Source organism: Dermochelys coriacea, chromosome 2 (genome assembly GCF_009764565.3).
Source record: "Dermochelys coriacea isolate rDerCor1 chromosome 2, rDerCor1.pri.v4, whole genome shotgun sequence".
In the NCBI taxonomy this organism is placed as follows: domain Eukaryota; kingdom Metazoa; phylum Chordata; order Testudines; family Dermochelyidae; genus Dermochelys; species Dermochelys coriacea.
Window position 1 is genome coordinate 114,198,725 of NC_050069.1, and position 21,747 is coordinate 114,220,471.

Below are 21,747 nucleotides of genomic sequence, written 5' to 3' on the forward strand. Positions count from 1 at the left end.
TTGAGTATTGGCCTGCTAAACTCAGGGTTGTGAGTTCAATCCTTGAGGGGGCCGTTTAGGGATCTGGGGCAAAAATTGGGGATTGGTCCTGCTTTGAGCAGGGGGGTTGGACTAGATGATCTCCTGAGGTCCCTTCCAACCCTGATATGATTCTATGATTCTAAGCGCAAGGCAGGCCCCGCCCCCCCCCCCGCCATTCCCTTCCCGGGACTCTGAGGCCCCAGCGGCTCCCGCCTTAGCCGCTCAGCCCGGGCCATCCCATCCCATCTCACCTCGGCGGGGCGGGGCGGGAAGAGCTCTTCAGCTTGCCTCCTGCCGGATTGGCTGGAGCGGGCCCCCGCGCCTGCGCAGTCAGGGAGCGGGCATGCGTCACAGGGAAGGCGGAGGAGGGGACGGGGTTATGGCGGAGGTCGCGGCAGCCCCGGGCGAGCCCGAGCCCGAGGCCAAGGCGCTGAGCGCGGGGGAGTACGCGCGGCGCGTGCACCAGTGGCTCTGGGACTCGTACTGCGGCTACTGGAGCTGGCAGAGCAGCCTCCCCGCGCTGCTGGCCGCCGCCCCCGCCCCCTCCGGCAGCCCCGGCCCGCCCGCCGCCGGCTGCCCCCCGCCGCCCGCCTACTACGGCCCCTGCTACCTCCTCGCCGCCCCCGCCGCGCCGGGGCCCCGCGCGCCGCCCGCCTGGCCGGCAGCCGCCCGCCTGGCCGCGGTGCCCAGGCCCGGCCCCGCCGCCAGCAGCGCCCCGAGGGAGCGGGCGGCCGGCAGGTGAGATTGGCGGGAGACCCCGGCCGAGGGGGCAGCTGGGGAAGGAGGCTCCCGACTCGTGTCCGGCTAAAGCGGGTGGCCCCGGCCGGGTCTCTGAACGGGCTGGCCGGGCGTCTTCTCCCCCCCCCCCCCCCCCCCGTGCTGCCTCTCCCACGCCTGGTCTCCAGGCGGACTTTGGACCGGGCTTGTCTGCGGTGGGGCTTTGCGGGTATGAATTAGGTGGCGAGGCGATCTCTTTGACTGGGCTGACTTCTGTTCGCGACAGAGCCCAGTTACACGGAGCCCTTCTTCGGGTCTGCTATTTAGCATTTTATATTTTCCAAGCCTAGCGTTGTGGTTGGCCTGGGAGTAGGCGCTTCTGTATTTCAGCCTAGGCCCTGCCACTGGTTTGTGGTGTGTAGGCAAACTTAATCTCTGTGCTTCAGTTTCTTCATTTTGCTGCAGGGAACTAGGACTGATGAGGTTTCGATGCCAAGGTTGTAATGCTTCTCAAAATCCTCGAAGAGCTTCATAGACGCACCAATGTTGTTGGGATTGTTTAATGCCTCTGAAGTGGAGTGTGTGACACCTCCTTTAGCTGCCTAATGAAAGAAATGGTGGTGATCCAAGTACTAAATAAAATCAACATTTTATTATTGAATCAGCAATTTTATCCTCTTCAGAAATTAGTACACTAATTTACTATGCCAGCGGATAATGTGTGCACTAACGGATAGTTGGTACTTTGTGTTCCACTGGCATCTGAAAGTGATTTTGAATACCAAGGATAGCTGTAACCAATGTTCCCTCTAATTTTTGACAGGCAGCGTGTGCAAAAAATTTCTTTACACATTGTTGTGCTTCTGTGCAAATTTTTGTGCTCATAGTGTTTTGCCGTGTGCGTGGGGTTTAGTATCTGTGCACAGTGCACAGTTTAGATGGAACCGTGGTTGTGACCACAATCAAAATTTCATGGAAGCAATAAAATAATTCTTCTTAATTCAGGATAGACAGTTATCCTCAAATATTGCAGTATTATATTAGTATTAGTGCAGTATTGTATTAGCACCATCCATGTTAATAGCTTTAGGAATTCTATATACTTTAACAAGTCTTTCATATATTTAAATTCTGACTTTCACAGCCTTAACGCTTACCTTCCATCTTAACCAGTTGTTGCTGCATTTAATATATTGGTGTGGCTGTAGTCAGAAGAATAAAATCAGAGGTTCCATATCACTAACTTTCATATTAAAAATTCTCATATTAGAAAGTTGACTTGATTTCTACCTTCTGGCACTGCATGCTCAACCTGGTGTGAGGAAAGTCCAGCTGTGTTCTTCCCATTTTTGCTTCATCTTTGGTTAAAGATTGTACAATTAGAATTTGACGGTTGTGACAATGCAAGAATGGGAATTGAATCTCTTTTGCTATTCTTTAGCATTAATGAGAGTGAATTTGTCAGTGAGGTAAGCAGATATAAAAGGAAGATGCACAGAAACAAATATTAAGACGGTGCCCTTCTTACCTAATCAATCACTCTTCTAACTGTATTTGCCTTTTAAAAACAAGAACACAGAGGCTAAGAGCTTTCTTTGTGCTGCTCTCAAGCAATTTGTTGAGGCTAGTATTCAGAGTGCCATTTGTGCAGCTTCTGTGGATGCTGTGTGAAGATGCCTTTTTTGGTAGGAGAGGTTATTGTGGTGAAATTTTTTTGTGGGGAAGAAGTGGAAGAAGTGAAGGGTTCCTTCTCCCTTCCAAAATATACTTGTTTGAATTTTAACAAGGTTATATTAAGTCAGGTGCATGAGTATATTTAAATTGTAATTGTTAGAATATTCGTTTCATATAAAAAAGAAAAGGAGTACTTGTGGCACCTTAGAGACTAACAAATTTATTTGAGCATAAGCTTTTGTGAGCTACAGCTCACTTAATCGGATGCATTCATACAGGCGCTCCTGTAAGTCCTGCTGAGGAAATACAATGTGGAGAATCAGCCTACCTACAATTCTTTTATATGGCACTTTTTTTTTTTTTTTTTTTTTAAACCAAAAGGAAAAGCTTGCTTGTATTATAACTACCACCACCTGAGATTAAGACCATTTTAAAAATGATTGCATTTCTTTCACCAGGGCCAATTAAACCAGAGTAGCCATTTTCATTTTCCTGTTCTCTCATGGTAGTGTAACCTGCTGTATCTGCATAGGAATGCTTGTCTACTTCTCCTGAAGTTTAAAAAAAAAAAAAAAAGTAGAAAAAAAGACAACTTCTTGGTCTTTCATTGTGTGTGGTTTTTTTTGTTTTTTTGTTTTTTTTAAGTTTTGGGACCAAGAGTGGCTAGGCATTTAGGACACCTGTCTTGAGATATCTAAAAGGAACCCTCCCTGATTTCCACAGGGCTGGTGCTCAGCTCTTTCTGAAGTCTTTCTCTAAAGTGGAATGAGTTAGTGGTGGGAAGGAGGCAGTTTTAATACCAGATAAAAAATTGAACTTCTGGAAAACATTCTATATCAAGTTCCTTGTAAATATCATAATAAAGGCAAAAATGGTACACTACAAAAAGTAAGCTGTTCAAGGGTGAGACCATGTCTAGTTACTTAGGTGTAATGTGTGACTCAAACAGAGCAGGGAGGGGATGGGATTAGGAAGAACAACAGTAAAGATATGTTATTCGGTTTAGGTACATGCTTAGTTAACTTGTTATCGTCCAATTCCCATTGTATCAAAGTACATTTTAAGGAGGTAATTGAATAAAAAGGATATGGGCTTCCATGAGTCAGAATAATGATTTTTTTCCTTGCAGCGGGACAATGTGGAAGACCATTTTAATGTTGCCTTTATTCTGTATAGTACAAACTAATGTACATTCAGGTTTAAGTTATAAATTGCTTTAGCACAGTAAAATTTTAGGTAATTAACTGTTTTTGTACAGGTCGGGAATACATTATCCCTCCTTGGCACACAGGTTTTAGCAGAGATGGTGGATTTCTTTATTCTTTTCTTATAAAGGCAACCATTGTCTTAAGTATTATGCATCTCAGGAATAAAGTAAGTTAAACCATTTAAGGCATATTATATAAGCTTTTCACTCTTGTGATGAATATTATATAGCTTTTGAGTAGCTAGGGTTGCACAGAGGAGAAGCACATGAGGAAACCTTAATTGATAAGAGGCTCTTTCAAACTTTTTTGTCTTTTAAAATAGATCTTTATTAAGTGGTGCATTATACAGGTGTGTAATTATAAAAAGTTCTGTAGATGCCTAACATGCTTTCAAAGTTAACTTTTTTTTGTTAAATAAGCTTAATAGTTTGGCACTCACAATTTGTTTAAAAATGAAATTTCTGAGTCTGAGCAGTTGGGAAAACACTTTAAACTAGCTTGTACTTTAAAAGAGACTATTTGGGTTTTTCAAAAATCTCTTATGCCCTGTGTTTAGAAAAACTTTGAAAGCTGATATATTTGAAGGTTTTTTCCTGCAATCAGTTGTTCTAACAAATTCCACGGTCTTTGGTGTGGAATTTTTATTTCTTATTTTAAAGAAAAGGCTAAGTAGCATTTACTAAACAAAACACTTGTTTGCAATACTTTAGTATGGGTAGGGGGTAGATAAGTCAGAGTGGAACCTGTGAATCTTGACTGTTCTTTACTCCTTGTATAAAATTAATTTTACATGCTACTTGAGAAAAGTTGCATGAGAACATTCATAATTATAAAGTCAGAAGAGACCCACTGGGATCATCTAGCACAACCTGAAATAATTCATGTTTGAACTGGAAAAAATAGAAAAAACATCAAATCTTGATTTAAAAATCGTCAGTGATGGAGATCCACTTTGGCCCTTGGTAAGTTCCAATGATGGTTACCTTTTCTGTTTTAAAAACTGTCCCTTGTGCCTTCTAGTCTGAATTGTCTAGCTTCAGCTATCAGATCTTGTTTACCTTGGCTAGATTGAAGAGCGCTCTATTGAATTTGTTTCTCATGTAGTAGTTAGACTACCTTAACTAGTTAGACTAGTTAAGTCACCTCTTAACCTTCTCTGGGTTAAGATAAAGATTGAGCTCCATGAGCCTTTCACTATAAGGCATGTTTTCCAATCATTTGTTAGTCTCTAAGGTGCCACAAGTACTCCTTTTCTTTTTAATAATTCTCGGGCTCTTCTCTGACCCTCTCCAATTTATCCTGAATTGTGGGTGTCAGAACTGAAAATAGTATTCCAGTGGGTGTTGTATCAGTGCCAAATAGAGATAATACAGTCTCCCTAATCCTACTAGAGATTCCTTTGGTTATACATCCAAGGATTGCATAGCCCTTTGGCCACTGCATCTCACCTGGACCTCATGTTCAGCTGTTGATCATCCATCAAGATCCCAAGTTCTGGTTCATAATAAAAAGGAGGAAAGAGATGACTCTGGCCCTCTTGTGGAAAGGTCTGCTTTCTTTTCCCTGATGGGCATCTCATGAACTTGCAGTATCACTACAAAGGTACTGGCACTGGAAGATAGGTCCAAAGTTTGGTGCCAATGAGGAGAGTGGCTCAGATGGGTTTTTCCTGCATCATTGCCAAGACTTTGAGTCTCAGTAGACAGTGATGGTTTGGTCTTCCGTGCCACTTCTGTTTAGCGCTACTAACAATGCTGGATAAGGGATTTGCTCCTGGTATAAGGCTGAAGACATTACAGTTTTGGACCAGTGAGAGACAGCGACTTTAAGGCCAGAAAGGAATATCTGTTTTGGGTCCTGTGTTAGAGGATCTTGGCACAGAGGTTAGTCCTCGGTTTCCTCAGTGGCCCTGTCTGAATATCAGGCTGTAGGCATGGAAAAACCGATGAGCCTTGAGTCTCAATGTCTTCCCCTTCTAGTGGGGGTGAAAGGGAGTGAAGGTATGGCAAGCTGTGCAAGACAAAGAAGTATTGGCTGTATAGGTACATCTCCTGAATGATCGTACATCTTGAAGGGCTGGGGGCTCAACTTGGTCCTAGTGGAGAGTCAGTTGTTCCCGGGACAAGGGCAGTCTGTGTACTCATAAATTATCCTATATGAAAATAATCTAGTGTAAGGGAAGATCTAGCCTTAGGACAGGAAGGCAAGTTCCATTTTCCGTCTATGGTAGCAGAGTAGGAACTGAGGTTGAGGCTCCCCCCCTTACACAGAGTTGGGTGATGAAGGTGCCTTCCTGTAAATCTCTTGTGTGCCCCTCAAAGGATATTGCTTTTAAAGACAGCTCCTCATCTCAACACTGGGGCACCAGATCCTGCAAGTGGGTATACAGAGGAAGGATCTACTTTAATAAACTGAGAGGTAATCTAGAATAATGAAGGAGGCTAACGAACCTGGTGCAGTAGCCCAGAAGTGGCCTGTTAAGAGGTCAGAGTGGTTCTGTTCCTTGGGAGTATACGAAAGAAGAATGGAGGGAATCTGCTACAGATGACTGCTTTTTTCAACTTCAAGGCCCTTTCTAACTCAGTTTGTTCCCCTATCTACTGCACAAATGAGCAAATTTTTAAGGCTGATTGTCTGCTTTTGCAAACATCTTCATTCTTTCTATGCATGCCCTTAAGCTTGGAATGCTGAATTAACAATAAGACTACTACTTTCTCCAGACTCATTTCTGCTGTGATACTAAAGGAAAGCCAACCAATGATGGATGTATGTGTAGAAGTTATGGGAAAGTGTGAGTTAATTTGAGATAAATAATTGCATCACAAGGCTGCAACATAACAATCTCATGATCCAGTTTCTTACTCTTGTCCCCTTCTCCTTGCCTCTTTGGGTCTCTTTATAATTTTTCTCCAAGTAGAGTAAACTGTTCAGGGCAGGGGCTTTGTAGCTACATATTGCACAGCATGTAGCACAATGGGGTTTGATCTTGATTAGGAGCTATAGGGACTTTGCTATCCTAATCATGGAAAACTTTTTTCTACTCAGTCTGCATGGGAAGATGGGTCAGTGTGGTTTGAATCACCTACTCTTGATGACCTAATTTAAGCAGTCTTGGGGGGGAGATTTTTTTTTTATAATGCCTTATAACTTGACTTAAATTATTAGGCTTTACAGCAACATAACTGGTTTTTGGATACATGCGACTGAGTATGCAAGTTGATATTTAGGCTTGTGTAACTATTTCATTTAGGGGTGTGACTTCTTTCAAATGGTTAAACCAGTATAAATGTGCCCTATACTGGTATAGCTTATTCTCCTTCTTGTATGGGAATAGCTATATCCGTATAAAGCACTTTACATCGCTGTAACTGTGTCCATACTAGGAGTTGTTCTGCTTAAACTATGACAGTAACTCCTCATTTAATCGTCCTGGTTAACGTTCTTTCGTTGTTACGTCACGATCTATTAGAGAACATGCTCGTTTAAAGTTGTGCAGTGCTCCTTATGATGATGATGGACAGCCGCCTGCTTTGTCCATTGTTTGCAGGAAGAGCAGGCAGTTGGAGTTAGCTGGTGGGGTCTTGGAACCAGGGTGGGCAGCAGCCCCCATATCAGCTCCCCTAAGTTCCTTGTGTGGCAGCTGCCCATCAGGCTGTCAATTGCTGGGCAGTTCAGCTGTCCGTCCCCCCCCCCCACCCATGTGCTGCTTCTGCCCTCTGCCTTGGAGCTGCTCCCAGGACTCTCCTGCTTGATGTGCAGGGGTCTGGGGGAAGAGGAGTGCTGATGTCAGGGTGTCCTCTCCACCTGCTCCTGTACCCCATCTCCACAGAGCAGGAGGGGGACATGACAAGGCTCAGGATGGAGGTAGCTTGCTGATCTCCTTAAAAAGGCAGTGTACTTAGAGTGGGGTCAGCGTACTTAAAGGGGCAGTGCATGTCTGTCTCTCTCTCTCTCTCGTGCTTGCCCATTCTCTCTCATGCTTGCACTCTCACACTTGCACGCACCACACCACACCACACCCCCCCTCCCAGCACTTTGGAAAGTGGAGGGAGTGGTACGCTCCAGTGGGATAGCGTGGGTTCAGCATCAGTTCAGTTTCCACAGGGAATGTGTGCAGCCGCTGCCATGGGTCTATTGTGTCTCCGCCCTCCATTCATGCTGCTTGTAGAGTGTGAGGCTACATAACAACAATGTTAACCCTTGAGGGCTCAACTGAGCGCTAGTCATCATTTAGCAGCAAGGCATTCCCTGGGAAATACCCCCACCCTCTGATTTAATCACCTCAACCAAGCTTCACAATCATCATTGCTGTGTAAAGTATTAAATTTTGTTTAAAACTGATGCTCTGTGTGTGTGGTCTTTTGTCTGGCTAAAAAAATTTCCCTGAACTCTAACCTCCCCTTATTTACATTAATTCTTATGGGGAAATTGGATTAGCTTAAAATCGTTTTTGCTTAAAGTGGCATTTTTCAGGAACATAACTATAATATTAAGTGAGGAGTTACTGTAGTACCTATTTTTAAGGAAGAATAAAAAAACTACAGGCAACTACAGGAAACTATAGGCCTGTTAGTTTGACCTCAATTGTATGCAAGGTTTTGGAACAGATTTTGAAAGAGAAAGTAGTAAAAGGACATAGAGATTAAAAGGTAATTGAGATAAAATGCAACATGGTTTTACAAAAGGTAGATCCAGACTAACCTGATCTCTTTCTTTGAAAAGATAACTGATCTTTTTAGACAGAGGAAATACAGTAGATCTAATCTACCTAGTTTCAGTAAGGCATTTGATATATTTCCAGATGGAAAATTATTAAATTGGAGAAGATGGGAATTAATGAGAATTGAAAGATGGATAAGGAACTGGTTAAAGGGAAGACTACAATGGGTCATACTGAATGGAGAACTGTCAGACTGGAGGGAGGTTATTAGTGAATTTTCTCAGGGATGGGTCTTGGAATCAGTTCTATTTAACATTTGTATTAATGACCGTGGCACAAAAAGTGGGAGTGTGCTAATAAAATTTGTGGATGACAAAAAGATGAGAGCTATTACGGTCCTTCTCTATATAGGGAATATCATACAAGAAGATCTGGATGACCTTGAAAACTGGAGTAATAGAAATGGGATGAAATTTAATAGTGCAAGGTCATGCAATTAGGGACAAACAAAAGAATTTTTGTTATAAGCGGGGGACTTATCAGTTGGAAGTGACAGAGGAGGAGAAAGACCCAAGTGCACTGGTTGATCACAGGATGACTATGAACTGCCAATGTGAGCACCTGTGAAATAGGCTAATGCAGTTCTAGGATGCATCAAGTGAGATATTTACAGTAGAGATAGGGAAGTATTAGAACCATTGTACAAGGCACTAATGAGACCTCATCTGGAATACTGTGTGCCTGTCTGGTGTCCCAGATTTAAGAAAGCTGAATTCAAACTGGAACAGGTGCAGAGAAGGGCTGCTAAGATGATCAGAGGAATGGAAAACCTGCCTTATGCAAGGAAGACTCAGAGCTTGGCTTGTTCAGCCTAATCTAACCTAACCTGAGGAGAGAGAGAGGATTGCTTTCTATAAATACATCAGAGGGATAAATATCAGGGAGGGAGATGAGTTATTTAAGTTAGGTGCCAATGTTGACACAAGAACAAATGGATATAAACTGGCCATCAACAACTGTAGACTTGAACTTAGACAAAGATTTCTAACCATCAGAGGAGTGAACTTCCAGAACAGCTTCCCAAGAGGAGCAATGAAGGCATAAAACTTAACTGGCTTCAAGACTGAGCTTGATATGTTTATGGAGGGGATGGTATGATGAGACTGTTTACAGTGGCATGTAGCTAAGCTGCGACTGCTAGTAGCAAATATCCCCAATGGTTGGTGATGAGACACTACATGTGGAGGGCTCTGCGTTACTACAGTGAATTCTTATCCAGGTGTCTGAATGTTGGGTCCTGTTGACATGCTTGGGATCCAATTGACCACCATATTTGGGGTTGGGAAGAAATTCTCTTGGGTCAAATTGGCAGAGACCCTGGGGTTTTTCATCTTCCTCTGCAGCATTGGGCATTGGTCATTTGCAGGTTTAAACAAGAGTAAATGGTGGATTGTCTGTAAATTAATTTTTTAAATCATGATTTGAGGACTTCAGTAACTCAGCCAGAGGTTATGGGTCTAGTACAGGAATGGGTGGGTGAGGTTCTGAGGCCTGCAATGTGCAGGAGGTCAGACTAGATGATCATGATGGTCCCTTCTGGCCTTAAAGCCTGTGGCCTGCTCTATCCTACACAGGTAGGTCGTATGCAGCCTTGTGTTGACCTAGCTGTGGAAGAGTCTTCACTTAAATTTGGCTCCTGCCAATGTGCTTCTCTGTGCCGCTTTCCCTGAGTGGCATTGTCATGGTATGTGTAATTATGTCAGTGTAGTGTCAGTCTAGACATTGCGTTGCTTATGTTGACTGTTGCTGGCCTCCAGGAGCTGCCCCACGCTGACGATATAGTCCATACACCAAGCACTCCTGGTAAGGATGTGCACTGCTGACACAAGGAGCCAGATGTGCACGCACAAGCGATTTAATAATCGTGGCTGTATGCCCATGTAACATAACTTGTAGTGTAGAATTGGGCTATGAGGCTGAGTCAACAAGCTACATCTGCACTAGGGATTATGCTGGTATAGCTACATCTATCAAGGGAGTGGTTTTTTCACATCTCTGATAGACATAGCTATGCCTATATAACCTTTCAGTGTAGACCAGGCTAAGCTTCCAAAGGGGTAATCAAAGTGATGGCTGCAGGTATGGCAATACCATAATGAAGGTCAAATGCAGTAGGTTTGGAATGGCTCACTTGTTAAAGTGAAGTCTTCTTTTGTACAGGGACATTTCCAAGTTTGCTATGCACTATATAATAGAAGAAATAGATGAAGACACATCTATGGAAGACTTGCAGAAAATGATGGTAGTGGCCCTTATCTACAGGTTGTTAGTCTGCTTCTATGAGGTAACTAGTCATGAATATTAAATCCTAACTTATCAGCTGTATATCCAGGTCAAATGTTGTTCCATGACTATCAGAAATATTTGAAAACTGATTAGTTAACTGGTTAAGAAGTTTAACACTAATATACCAACTGAAGTTGTTGGAATTAATAATATAGGATACTACTAGAAGTTCATTTAACCATAAATTCCTTTATTAAATCCAAAGGCCAAATTATACAATTGCTCTAAAAAATCTAAATAACAATAAGCAATCAATACATCTATACAGTAGCAAACATAAGTTGATTAATACACTCTGAAAAGGCCCATCCTAGGGACATCTCTCTCATCCTGACTGGCATCAGCATGATCAGATAGGAATGATAACTACCCTTAGCAAACATGGGTTTTTTTATACAGTATAACAAACAAGTGATGCCATTGCCAATTGCTTACTTCAGCTAAGAACCAATTTTGGGCAGTCTGGGGCTGCTCTTTTCTTAGCTTTCCATCGATCTTGGCTAAGACCAGATAGGGTTAGGGCAGTGTGGGCCTTTTTCTTTGAATGTATCTAAGTTAAAGCTAGCTGCAACTGGTCTTTTATCTCTTTACACATGCCCATATTTTAAGATAATATTGGAGGTTACTATAAATTCATCAAAAAGAAAAGGAGTACTTGTGGCACCTTAGAGACTAACACATTTATGTGAGCTGTAGCTCACGAAAGCTTATGCTCAGATAAATTTGTTAGTCTCTAAGGTGCCACAAGTATTCGTTTTCTTTTTGCGAATACAGACTAACACGGCTGCTAATCTGAAACCTATAAATTCACCACAAGCCTTTTGTCTGTTAGAACCAAGTTTTCGTTAGTGTTCTCTTAGCCATATTTTAAGAATAGCCTTCTCCTAAAACTTGTCTTGTTAGATGTTACGTTCTTTTTTAGCATTTGAACCAATTATTTTTCAAGGATTAATTGTTTGCTTAGGTCTTTGCAGTTTACTAAACACACGTAATTCTTACCCAAGCTAAACTAACTTGAAACCTTTTATTTTAAAACTATAAATGTAAACTTACTACATGAGAATAAATGTAAAGTAAATATTCAGTGTATTAAGATTGATTTCTGTGCCATTTGTATTGCTCTTATTTCTAGGTCAGACTTGCTAAAATTATATACATTTTGGGCAACCAACAGTGATGGATTGCAGAAATAAATTAGTTGATTTCTCTTGCAGATTATCTGTATTTGGGGAGCTGGTGGGGCAACCCCAGGGAAGTTTCTGCTTGGACTTCGAGTTGTGACATGTGATACATCTGTACTTATTGCACCAAATCGTGTGTTAGTGATTCCATCCTCTAATGTTAGCATAACAACGTAAGTATTCTTCACTTAATTGTCACTCACAAATTAATAGGTTTGAAAGTACATGATTTGAAATGATTACTTTGCCAGCATTTTGCTAATTTGTTTCCTTATTAAAACAGTCAGTATAATGAGATCTCTCAGTCCATACTTTGTAGTGAGGGGTCTGCCTTTTAACACTAAAGAATTGAGGGGATCTATTTCTTCTGAAATATTGGTCTATTATAGGTGTGGGTGGGCAAGGTTCTATAGTCTGCAATGTGCAGAAGGTCAGTGTGTCCTTTCTGGCCTTAAAGTTTGTCTCTCTTTAACAGCGAGTCTTATCAGACAGAATCCTGCAGTGACCCAAGAATCATGTACTGACTATCTAATTACTTAAACGGAAAGGCATATTTTAGCTTTGCATGTTAAAATACTTGATTTCTAAATCCATATGATTCCCTTTGTGCTGCATAACTTTGAGGTACTGGATCGGTGGCAAAACTACTTTGGGCAGGGACTGAAAATTAAAACAAACTGATTTCCTTCTCATTCTAGGTCTACAATACGAGCCTTGATCAAGAATTTTTCTATTGCTTCCTTTTTTCCTGCATTCATTACACTGCTATTTTTTCAGCATAACAGAACAGCCTATGACATTGTAGCAGGAACTATTGTGGTAAGAAGAAATGGAGTCAGATGATGCCAAAAGAAGCCCAGATTACCAAACTTTTTTTAACTCCTAAAAAACAAAGTAAAGAAGACATCAGTATTGCTTGCCCAAACTAACTGGAGACAGATTCGGATGTTAAACAATGAGTCATTCCAGTATGGTGGCAATGATTATCTTGAAAGTATTGATTTTTCTTAAATGCCAAAGAGGTTTCAGAGAAATAGTACTTATTCAGTTTGGGAAGTATTAACATTAGATTGACAGGAAGGAAACTACTTGTATTTATCCATAAAGGACAGTGTATCTCAGTCTCCAGAAGGGAGATGCCTGGAAATATTGCCATCCTAAGAAGTACTAGTTCTACAACTTGATTATTTTATGGCAAAAATAAGCTGGAGAATGTAGTTGTTGTCTATGTTGATGTTTACAAAACACATTACAGAAACTATCCCTTAGAGGGGATTGCAGTGTTTCTTTGGGGGATGGAGGCAAAAATATAGCTAATGTTTCCATTAAACCGATGCATTGTGTGGTGGCTGGGTATTATCAACCCCTAAAAGACTTAATGAACTCCTTCACTTCAAGAATTGTATTCCTTTACCACTTTTTAAATGTCTTATCTAAACATGTATTGTGGCAGGTTTTTTTGCATGATTGTGTTAAACATTAAGTCACTTGCTATTTACCTCTGTCCTAATGAAGAGGTAAACTAAGTTACTACTACTTTGTGGGAAGAATAAGTTACTGTGGTATTTGTGAATTAGGTTTGTGTAAATACCTTCAGAGCTATAATGTTAACATAGGTTTCAGAGTAGCAGCCGTGTTAGTCTGTATTCTCAAAAAGAAAAGGAGTACTTGTGGCACCTTAGAGACTAACAAATTTATTAGAGCATAAGCTTTCGTGAGCTACAGCTCACTTCATCGGATGCATCCGATGAAGTGAGCTGTAGCTCACGAAAGCTTATGCTCTAATAAATTTGTTAGTCTCTAAGGTGCCACAAGTACTCCTTTTCTTTTTAATGTTAACATAGTAACAAACAAAAGGTGAAAATGGTTGCTTCTGTTTGTAGGGGATGGAAAGTTTTTACTTCCCTCAAATTGTTGCAGATAGACTATGTAAACTGATGGATGGAGTTTATATGTAGCATGTAGAAATATCAACCAGAACGTAAATTATGGCTAACTTTATAGATAAATTCAAAAATTGGTTTTCACTTTATATTTTAAAATTCTGCGTAGTCACTGCTATATGCAGAATAACTTGGATACCTACTGATGAATAAAGAAGCCTAATATTTTGCATGATTACATAGCTTTAACTTTTTATGGTTTATTCTTCATGTAATATTGATTGGGATAGAGCTTCTGAAGAACAATGCCAACTTTCTGTTAAAAGCTTGATTAATCGTGTCAAGTTTTTTTTTTTTTTTTTTTTTTTAAATGAATTGGAATTCCACATTGCTGTCGGTAGTTGGCTTAGGACTAAATATTGACGAGTGGTTGCAGCAGTTACTCTTGACTGTCATCTACTTTGTGCAAGAGGGTGTTGTGGGAGGGTATTTTAAAATGTGCAATTTAAACATAGAACAAGCACTTCTACTGTTAATGAAATAATTTAGGAAGGTGAGTGCCACTATCAACTTCATAATAGTTTAGCATTTTAAACGAGTGTGTTTGGTGTATCATTAGGGCTAAGTATTGAAGTGTTCCTGAGGGAGTATTCTGATCTAAGGAAGCATGAAGCTGTACAAATTTTCACTACAGTGGTGTTTAATCTGCTTTTTGGTTACTACTTGCAAAAGGTTGAATACGTCTGCTCTACAGGGATGTATATTCATTTGCATGATTAGATTCCCCCTCTCCCCCACCCTGGAGTCAGCTCACTGCTTCTTGTAAACTTTGTTTCCACTTACACGTTGTAATTTTTAAGTATTGCCTACTAACTGCAGATCAGATTAAAACTGCCAATTTCTTAAACTGCAGAGCCACTGTTTGAAATCTGAACCTCCGCTAATACTCATTCCTAGAACTAATGAAGTCAAACATGGAGTTCAGCCACAGTACAAATACAGCCATATTCTACTTTCTGGTTTCACTGTGTGGTAGGGCAGCAGGTTTCACCAACACATTGTGTGTAGTGTACTCCCTCCCCTTCCCTTAGTAAGCGGTTCCTGTTCTGCACATGCTGTAAGGGGAACTATTTGGATACAATACTAGCATGAATAGGTTAATCTACACCACAACCTTAAATAGCTGAGTTAGTCATACTAGTATAGTTAAAGGATTTTGGGAGAATGACAGTAACGGTGAATATGAACTACTGCTAGATAGAGATGATTGGTTAACTCTGCTTAAGCCATTCCTTTTCAGTACAGATATTGCAGGGGAGGGCAAACTACAGCCTGTGGGCTGGATCCAGCCCACAGGATTGCCAGCCCTGTGGCGCAGCAAGGCTAAGGCAGCCTTCTAGCCTGCCCTGGCCCTGCGATGCTCCCAGAAGCAGCTAGCACCACATCCCTGTGGCCCCTTGGAGGGGTGCTCTGTGTGCTGCCCTCACCTGCAAGCACCGCCCCCTGCAACTCCCATTGGCTGGGAATGGGGAACAGGAGCTTTGGGAGTGGTACCCACAGGCCTGAGCCCCCAACCCTCTGCCCTGATCCCCTTTCTGTACACCACACCCCCTCCTGCCCCACATTCAAGGCCCTGCATACAATTTCCCCACCCAGATGTGGCCCTCAGGCCAAAAAATTTTGCCCATCCCTGAGATATGGGTGGCTATTTGACTGATGGGCAACCTTCTGCTTGTATCTAAAGTCAGGACACTGACCAAACCTTTTTCAGCTGGAGACTCAGATTCCAAACCTAGACCCATCATCAATTAGACATCTTTTATTTGTATTAAAAGAGCACCTCTCCCTCTGCCTCTCCAAATTATGATGGCAAAAATTGTGTGATGTCATTTTGTGATAACTATAGCATAACTTGGTCACAAGATGACAAAATTATGATGTACAAACAGTCCAATGATCCCTGTCCAAAGAAATTACAATTGAAGAAAAGATTTAAAGTAGTGGGTTTATTTTACATTATAGTCATTGCAAACAACTGGAGCTAGGCTTACTATTTTAGGGAAGAAATCATTAGTACTAAAAGGAGCCACCTTTGCAAGGTGTATTTGCACATACTTTTCCTTCAAAAATGTAAATTTGATAATTGTACAGTTAATAAATAACAGTAAGGTAAAATATCATTCCACTGCTAGACAGAATATAACTTCCCATTTAATCCTTAGTCACTGAAGCTGTAATGTCTATCACCCCAAACTCTTGGGGGAATGTCTTATAGGTGTGGCTCAAGCTTAATTGTACCAGCATAAAATTGTTCTAATGATGTATGGGTCATCTTCTGGAAGACATGCATTTTTGAACTCTTAAGATTAGTTCTAACCTTTAAAACTAACACCCAAATCTGATTTCTGAAAGGCTCATAGCATTCTAAACAGGAATCTAGTTTCTGCTATATAAATGAATTCATTCTCTGTATCACAAAGTAACCTGCAGCCTTCTATCAGTTGCCTATAGATGATACTTTGTCTGTTGCACCATAGTGAAGTTGTACTAGAGCAAAACTTCAGAGACTGTAGAATCAAGAGAAAAAACTTGACATCTGGTGTTGAGGTTCTGCTCTTAAGTGCTCAAGATGTCAGTCATATGACCAGATTTATGGTGAATTGTTGCAGTTAACTGTTTACTTTCTCTTGTTTTATATATTTAATCTTATCTCAAATAAAAGTTTGTTTTTACAAAGTACTTGAATTCAAATGTCACTGCCTCTGGTTTCAGTCTGTTTCTCACACTCAAATGGGTGCTTGCAGTTGCTGTTTTGTTTGGAATTGGTCAGGGTATTCAGTCTGATACTTCAAAGACAGTTTATACCATTCAGTTCCTCAATAAAAATCTAAGCCCTAAGTGTTCTTTTATCTGAAGAATGACTTACCACAAACATTTTGAGTTTTGAAATTAATTCCTTTGAATTATCAGCACTCTGTCATAGCTTGCTGTCTTTCATACAAAAAGTTCATCTATAGCTGCTTGCCTATTTAGAATATAAGCTTTAAGAATTCACTTCTAAAGTGCCTTTAGACTATAAATTAAATGTGATCAAGTTATGCTATAGTTATCACAACTGGATAGCTCAGCTGTGCTTGTGGAAAATGAATGGCTTGTCAATTGTGCTATTTGCCAGTCAGTGACTGTAGGCTGGTCTGTATAAAATACAAGTACCCTTTTGTATTCCTACTTCAGCTAAATCATTCGGTATGAAAGATGCAAGGTAAAAAAACAGTGAAAGGGAAAAAGGACAAGCTAATCATGGACTGAAGTATATCTCCTCTTTTGGAGAAGTGTTTGTTGTATGGAGTGGAATGCTGAGGAGTGATTAAGATCAGCCTAGACATCAAAGTTCTGTGAAGGAAACTACCTAAAGGTGGCAGGTTGAAACGTTCTTTGCAGTAAGCATGTTTTGCTTCAGTCTTTAGGCATATTTCAGAAGAAACTACCTGTTAGGAGTGTGTGCTTTGCTTTATTACAAGGTTAACTCAGTCATGATGCAGAACCCTTGCAGCAATGGGATGAGTTGCAGCTCTGGAAGTTGGTAATACTATAGCTGCCACCTGTTTGACATTTTTTCCTGTAGAGCATCGTAGCTCTTCACTGTAAGTATGGCTTGGCTAGAATAAAAGGGATGCTTATTTTAAAGGTTTAGCTAACACTTCAGGCATACTGTAGGAACTGCTACAATTTCCTTCCTTCCTGTATGGAGGCCATTTTCTGCCCACAGTGGGAGAGGGTGAAAATAATTCCTTGGTGTTAACTAGTTAACTTTCAGGGCTTATCTTTACTGAAGTGTTAGTTCAACATATAACTTGTGTTGCCTTAACCCACCTCCTGTCCATGTACAAATCTTAAATTTGAATTAGGTGCTTTAAATCTGAGCAAGTTAGTCCATCATTGGCTACAAACTGAAGCTCAGGTTAGGCCAGATCAAAAAAGCCCCTCAAACACATGCACTTATACCAGTGAAAGTGCTTTTGCTAGTATAATCTGTTTCTCTCATAGGAGGCCAGGGATGTGGGAAACACCCCAGCAGCTGGTTTCACTTAAACCAGTAAAAGTGCACTTTTGCTGGCCAACTTGTCCACAGTAGGAGTGCTTTGCCAATGTGGTATACTGATACAGCTATTCCAGCAAAGCCTTCCAAATGTAGATCTGGCTTTAATAAAGTAGTGAGACCTTGCTGCTAATCTAATCACCTTGTGCATCCTCAGTGTTTTATAGTGTGGCCAGTCACTTGAGTTTAGCTAAAGTGCAGCAATAGCTCAAGTATAGACAGTGTAAACTAACTGCACTGAAGGCAGTTGAACCTTTGAAACAGGTAATTACTACTTGCAAAGGTGATCAGTACAGTAGGATTGAAGTGGGGAGCTACCCCTCCCAAGTTTCTAACTGTTCCTATCACCTGTACAGCTCCACCAAAGAGAGCCCTACTGGAAACAGACTAGCATACTTTTTATTAAGTCTTCTGAGGTTGCTTAGAGCAATGGAGCTAGGTGAGACTACTATAGACTTTGTTAAAAAATACCTACACCTTATCTCCACAAGGGTTTTACAGCAAGATAGAAGTCTGTCAAACCCCCCATTTTGGAAGTGAAGGGAAACTTGAGGTTCAGTTAAACGACTGAAATTAAGCAGCTAAGAGTATGACGAATTCCCCCTCTTCAGAGATGACTAGCACATTTAACTAAGCTGTTTTCAGTTTTAAAAATACAATTTGATGTGCGATTGACCATAAATATCTTAGCTATCAAAACACCTAACTTTTAAAATTTTTAGTACTAGTTTGTGCTTTGGTAATTCTAATAAGCATTGAATATTTTACATAATGTTCTAGCCTAAATGAGGAGTCTTCCTTGGAGTAGGCTTTGGATTCTTCTACATGAGAGAAGTTTGAAGTGTTAACCACATGTAGCTCCTCAGCACATGTAACTAACTTGGATTATTAACACAGTAGAATGGATACCTGGGTTCCAGCAAATCCATATTTCTGAACATCCAGTTGGATAAACCTCAACCACCTTCACCCTAACAGACCAAACAATCTGAGGTAGCTTGTTTCCACCAGGAAATGGATGTTTCTGTCAAGTTACTCTTCGTTCCAGGAATGCCTCCTTACTTATGTAATCCAACCCCTGGTTTGTCCCACTATTGTTGGACCATGAACAATTAGCACTTGTTGGTGTGAACAATATTGGCAAGTACAGATTGTCAGATTCTGGCAGCAGAGGTGGGTGCCTCACCATTCCCCAGTGAGCTCTGAGATCAGCTTATCTTCCACCAGCTCACTGCAAGAAATACTTACTGCTGCCTTAGAAGTTTTAATCAGCACAGTGGAAGCCACCATAACAGATGACCTAGTGGTAGGGATTTTAGAATTTTTCCCTAAAATTATTCTAGGTTCAGAGGCCTTCTAACATCCTCCCTAGAGTCTCTGACCACCATCCCTTCCTATTAGAGCCCTATGACAATTGCACTTTCTTACATAGAAGAATACTAGGAAAATATTTAACAGCTGGAACAATGACAAGGAGCCAGGCCTATGTAATCAAGTCACCAGCAAGTGCTTTGCAGTTTGAGATGCTCTGGGCCTCAGTCCCATATGCTATAGCTCTCTGAATGCTTGACTTTTTGGTTGGTTGTCAGTGCTGTTGAACTCCACACAGCAGCAATTTTAATTAAATCAAGTAAAATACAAGTACAGGCAATTATTATGAGCATTTATTTTGATTTTTAAAAGTGTAAATGCAAATTAGGTGCAGCCCTCAGGCTCTAGGTAAGTAGCCAGTTACAGCCCCTCGGGGTTGAGAAGTTTGGACATCCCCTCGTTTCAAGGATCCATTAAATCACAGAGCACACATTTATACTAATCTCCGTATTTCTGTTAAAAGCAGAAATGTTGCAGGGAGGTATGACCTCTATTCTGATGGACACAATGCTTAATCTTACAGATAGGTTTCAATGTGAGTTAAAACTACCACAAACAATATTTCATAATTTTTATTGATGGCATTTATCCCATGGTTTAACATGTTAATTATACTGTAATAAACATGGCTTTAATATTAAACTTTTCCTTATTATCCAAAGTCACCACAGTCCATTTCTGTAAATATAAAAATATATACTTAATACTTTGTACAATACTGGTTTTTGGTCCAAACAAAAATGGATCAGAAAAGCCAATAAACTCACTTTAAGAATTCCCAATTTTATTTAAAGATTTTCCAAATGGATTTAGGCAACTTTGAATAATGGGATTTACATAATAAAATCTGAGACAATACTAAACAAAAATTGCCATAACACAAAATTAAAATTTCAAGTTCACAGATCTGTTATGCCAAAAGAGAAACAAAATTGTATTTACACTTTCATAATAAAATAACAAAAAGGCGAGACAGGTGATAAAGAGCCGTAAGAATGAAAATATAGAAATAGAATATAATTATTAAATGGAGAACTACAGATCTAACAAGTCCTTAGCAGGGACCATCCTTTAATCAGTCTTCCTCTATCAGAAAATTTTAGTGCACAATACACCCAACTCACTCACTTCACACATACACCAGCACAAACTCAGCATAGAAATCATTCATTATCAACATTCTCTACTCTATACAGAATCCCTTCACTGATATAATTACAATTTTGAGGCGTCAGTAAACGCAAATGAATGTGCACAGTGGTGCAGATGAAGAGGTATTATACAAAGCTATTTGCTGTGCAGGCTATCGTCATGTCTCTAGCCGGACCATGCCAAATCTGAATAAAGAAATTACTGGATTCTAAAATAGTTTTGCTTGAGAACCTTCCTGTTGCCAACTCTACCTCTTACCAAAAAGACTAAATGGGGAAAAAGACAGCAGAGTTTTGAATTTCTTTAGGCAGATCTGACTTCAACTAAACCCAGCATGAGGTACAATCCAATAAGTGCAGGGCACCAGCTGTTGTGAAAATTGCTGTCTAATAACCACTAACAATTATTTTCTACGTCTAACTGCAGTCTTTATCTTCCGCCCAGAAACTGAAGATCCAGAAGCAGAGAACATATTTTTCCCATTAGACCTGTCAAAAAGAATTCAGAAGTAGTCAAAAGTCTCGCATGCTGCCACTGCAAATCTCAGGATCTTTCTGGAATAATTTAAAATCACCATCTGCAATCACATGTATTCTGACAGCAATTAGTCAGGCCCAAACTTCATAAAATCTACAGCAAGAGAAGGATTCCAGAAACAAAGTAAACATCCACATTTACTGTATTACACACAGAACAAGATGAATCAGTCACTGGCTTTAAAGTAGACGCAAGGTCTGCAAACATGAAAGGCAGCCTAATTTTCATGCCTCACTTGAGACACTTTAAAAAGTACAGGAGTACTTGTGGCACTTCATGGCTGCTACTCTGAAACCTTTAAAAATTACCTGATCTTCAGAGGATGGATGCTCAACATCTGAAAACCAGGCCCCTTTAAGATGATGCCAGATTTGGCACCCAGAACCACTAGTCAGTCACTTTTAACACAACTTGCAGTCTAAGTATTTATATGGAACTCATTGTTCATAGATGTTCATGTGAACACCTAAAGTAATCATGTAAATGAAGACAGATTTGGGAGTTGGAAGCTGCACATACTTAACTCTAACAGCTATGATTCCTATGAATTAGGACCTTATTCCTCCTCACCACCACCACCCTTTTAGTCACTTAAAAGATATTCTTACCCCATTGCAAATGATGGAGTCGGGTTAAATGGAAATCCTGAAGAGCCAGAAGGCTGGGTTGGTGGCGCTGGTGCACCAAAATTAAATACTCCTGGATTACTACTTGTGAAGCTGAAATTATTACTACTTCCGAACTGGAATACAGCACCTAAAAAAGACAAAGTCCATGTTTAACGCCCTCATCTGATGCAAAAAAAAAAAAAAAAAAAATCACAATTCTTCCCCTTTGCCATTCTATCATACAAGTTTGTGTCACAACAAGACTACAGGCTTCCCTAAAGCAGTGATAC

General features: G+C 40.5%; 2 protein-coding genes and 1 long non-coding RNA gene across 6 annotated transcripts in view; 1 reads left to right on the forward strand and 2 right to left on the reverse strand.

Moving 5' to 3' along the window:
* The first annotated feature begins 361 nt into the window (after positions 1–361).
* FAM8A1 (family with sequence similarity 8 member A1) lies at positions 362–16,441 on the forward strand. The gene is given in 9 exon segments (XM_043506997.1): positions 362–759; positions 3,671–3,705; positions 3,708–3,737; positions 3,740–3,786; positions 5,646–5,647; positions 10,501–10,624; positions 11,841–11,980; positions 12,506–13,423; positions 13,652–16,441. Coding segments are annotated over 8 exon segments (918 nt in total). The 5' UTR covers positions 362–364; the 3' UTR covers positions 12,651–13,423; positions 13,652–16,441.
* On the reverse strand, positions 10,796–11,841 carry LOC122458404. The gene is made up of 2 exons (XR_006278447.1): positions 11,426–11,841; positions 10,796–11,251 (listed from the first exon to the last, which is right to left on the reverse strand). It is a non-coding gene; the product is annotated as an uncharacterized LOC122458404 (long non-coding RNA).
* A 3,276-nt stretch (positions 16,442–19,717) lies between the features above and the next one.
* The window catches only part of NUP153 (nucleoporin 153), a 64,306-nt gene continuing 62,276 nt past the window's right edge, over positions 19,718–21,747 (reverse strand). For all 4 annotated transcript variants that reach the window (XM_038391426.2, XM_038391435.2, XM_038391432.2 and 1 more), the window contains 2 exons: positions 21,458–21,605; positions 19,718–20,800 (listed from right to left, as the gene is read on the reverse strand). In XM_038391426.2, the coding sequence (XP_038247354.1) occupies positions 20,716–20,800; positions 21,458–21,605 (233 nt within the window). In that variant the 3' untranslated portion in view covers positions 19,718–20,715. The remainder of the gene's footprint in view (positions 20,801–21,457; positions 21,606–21,747) is intronic.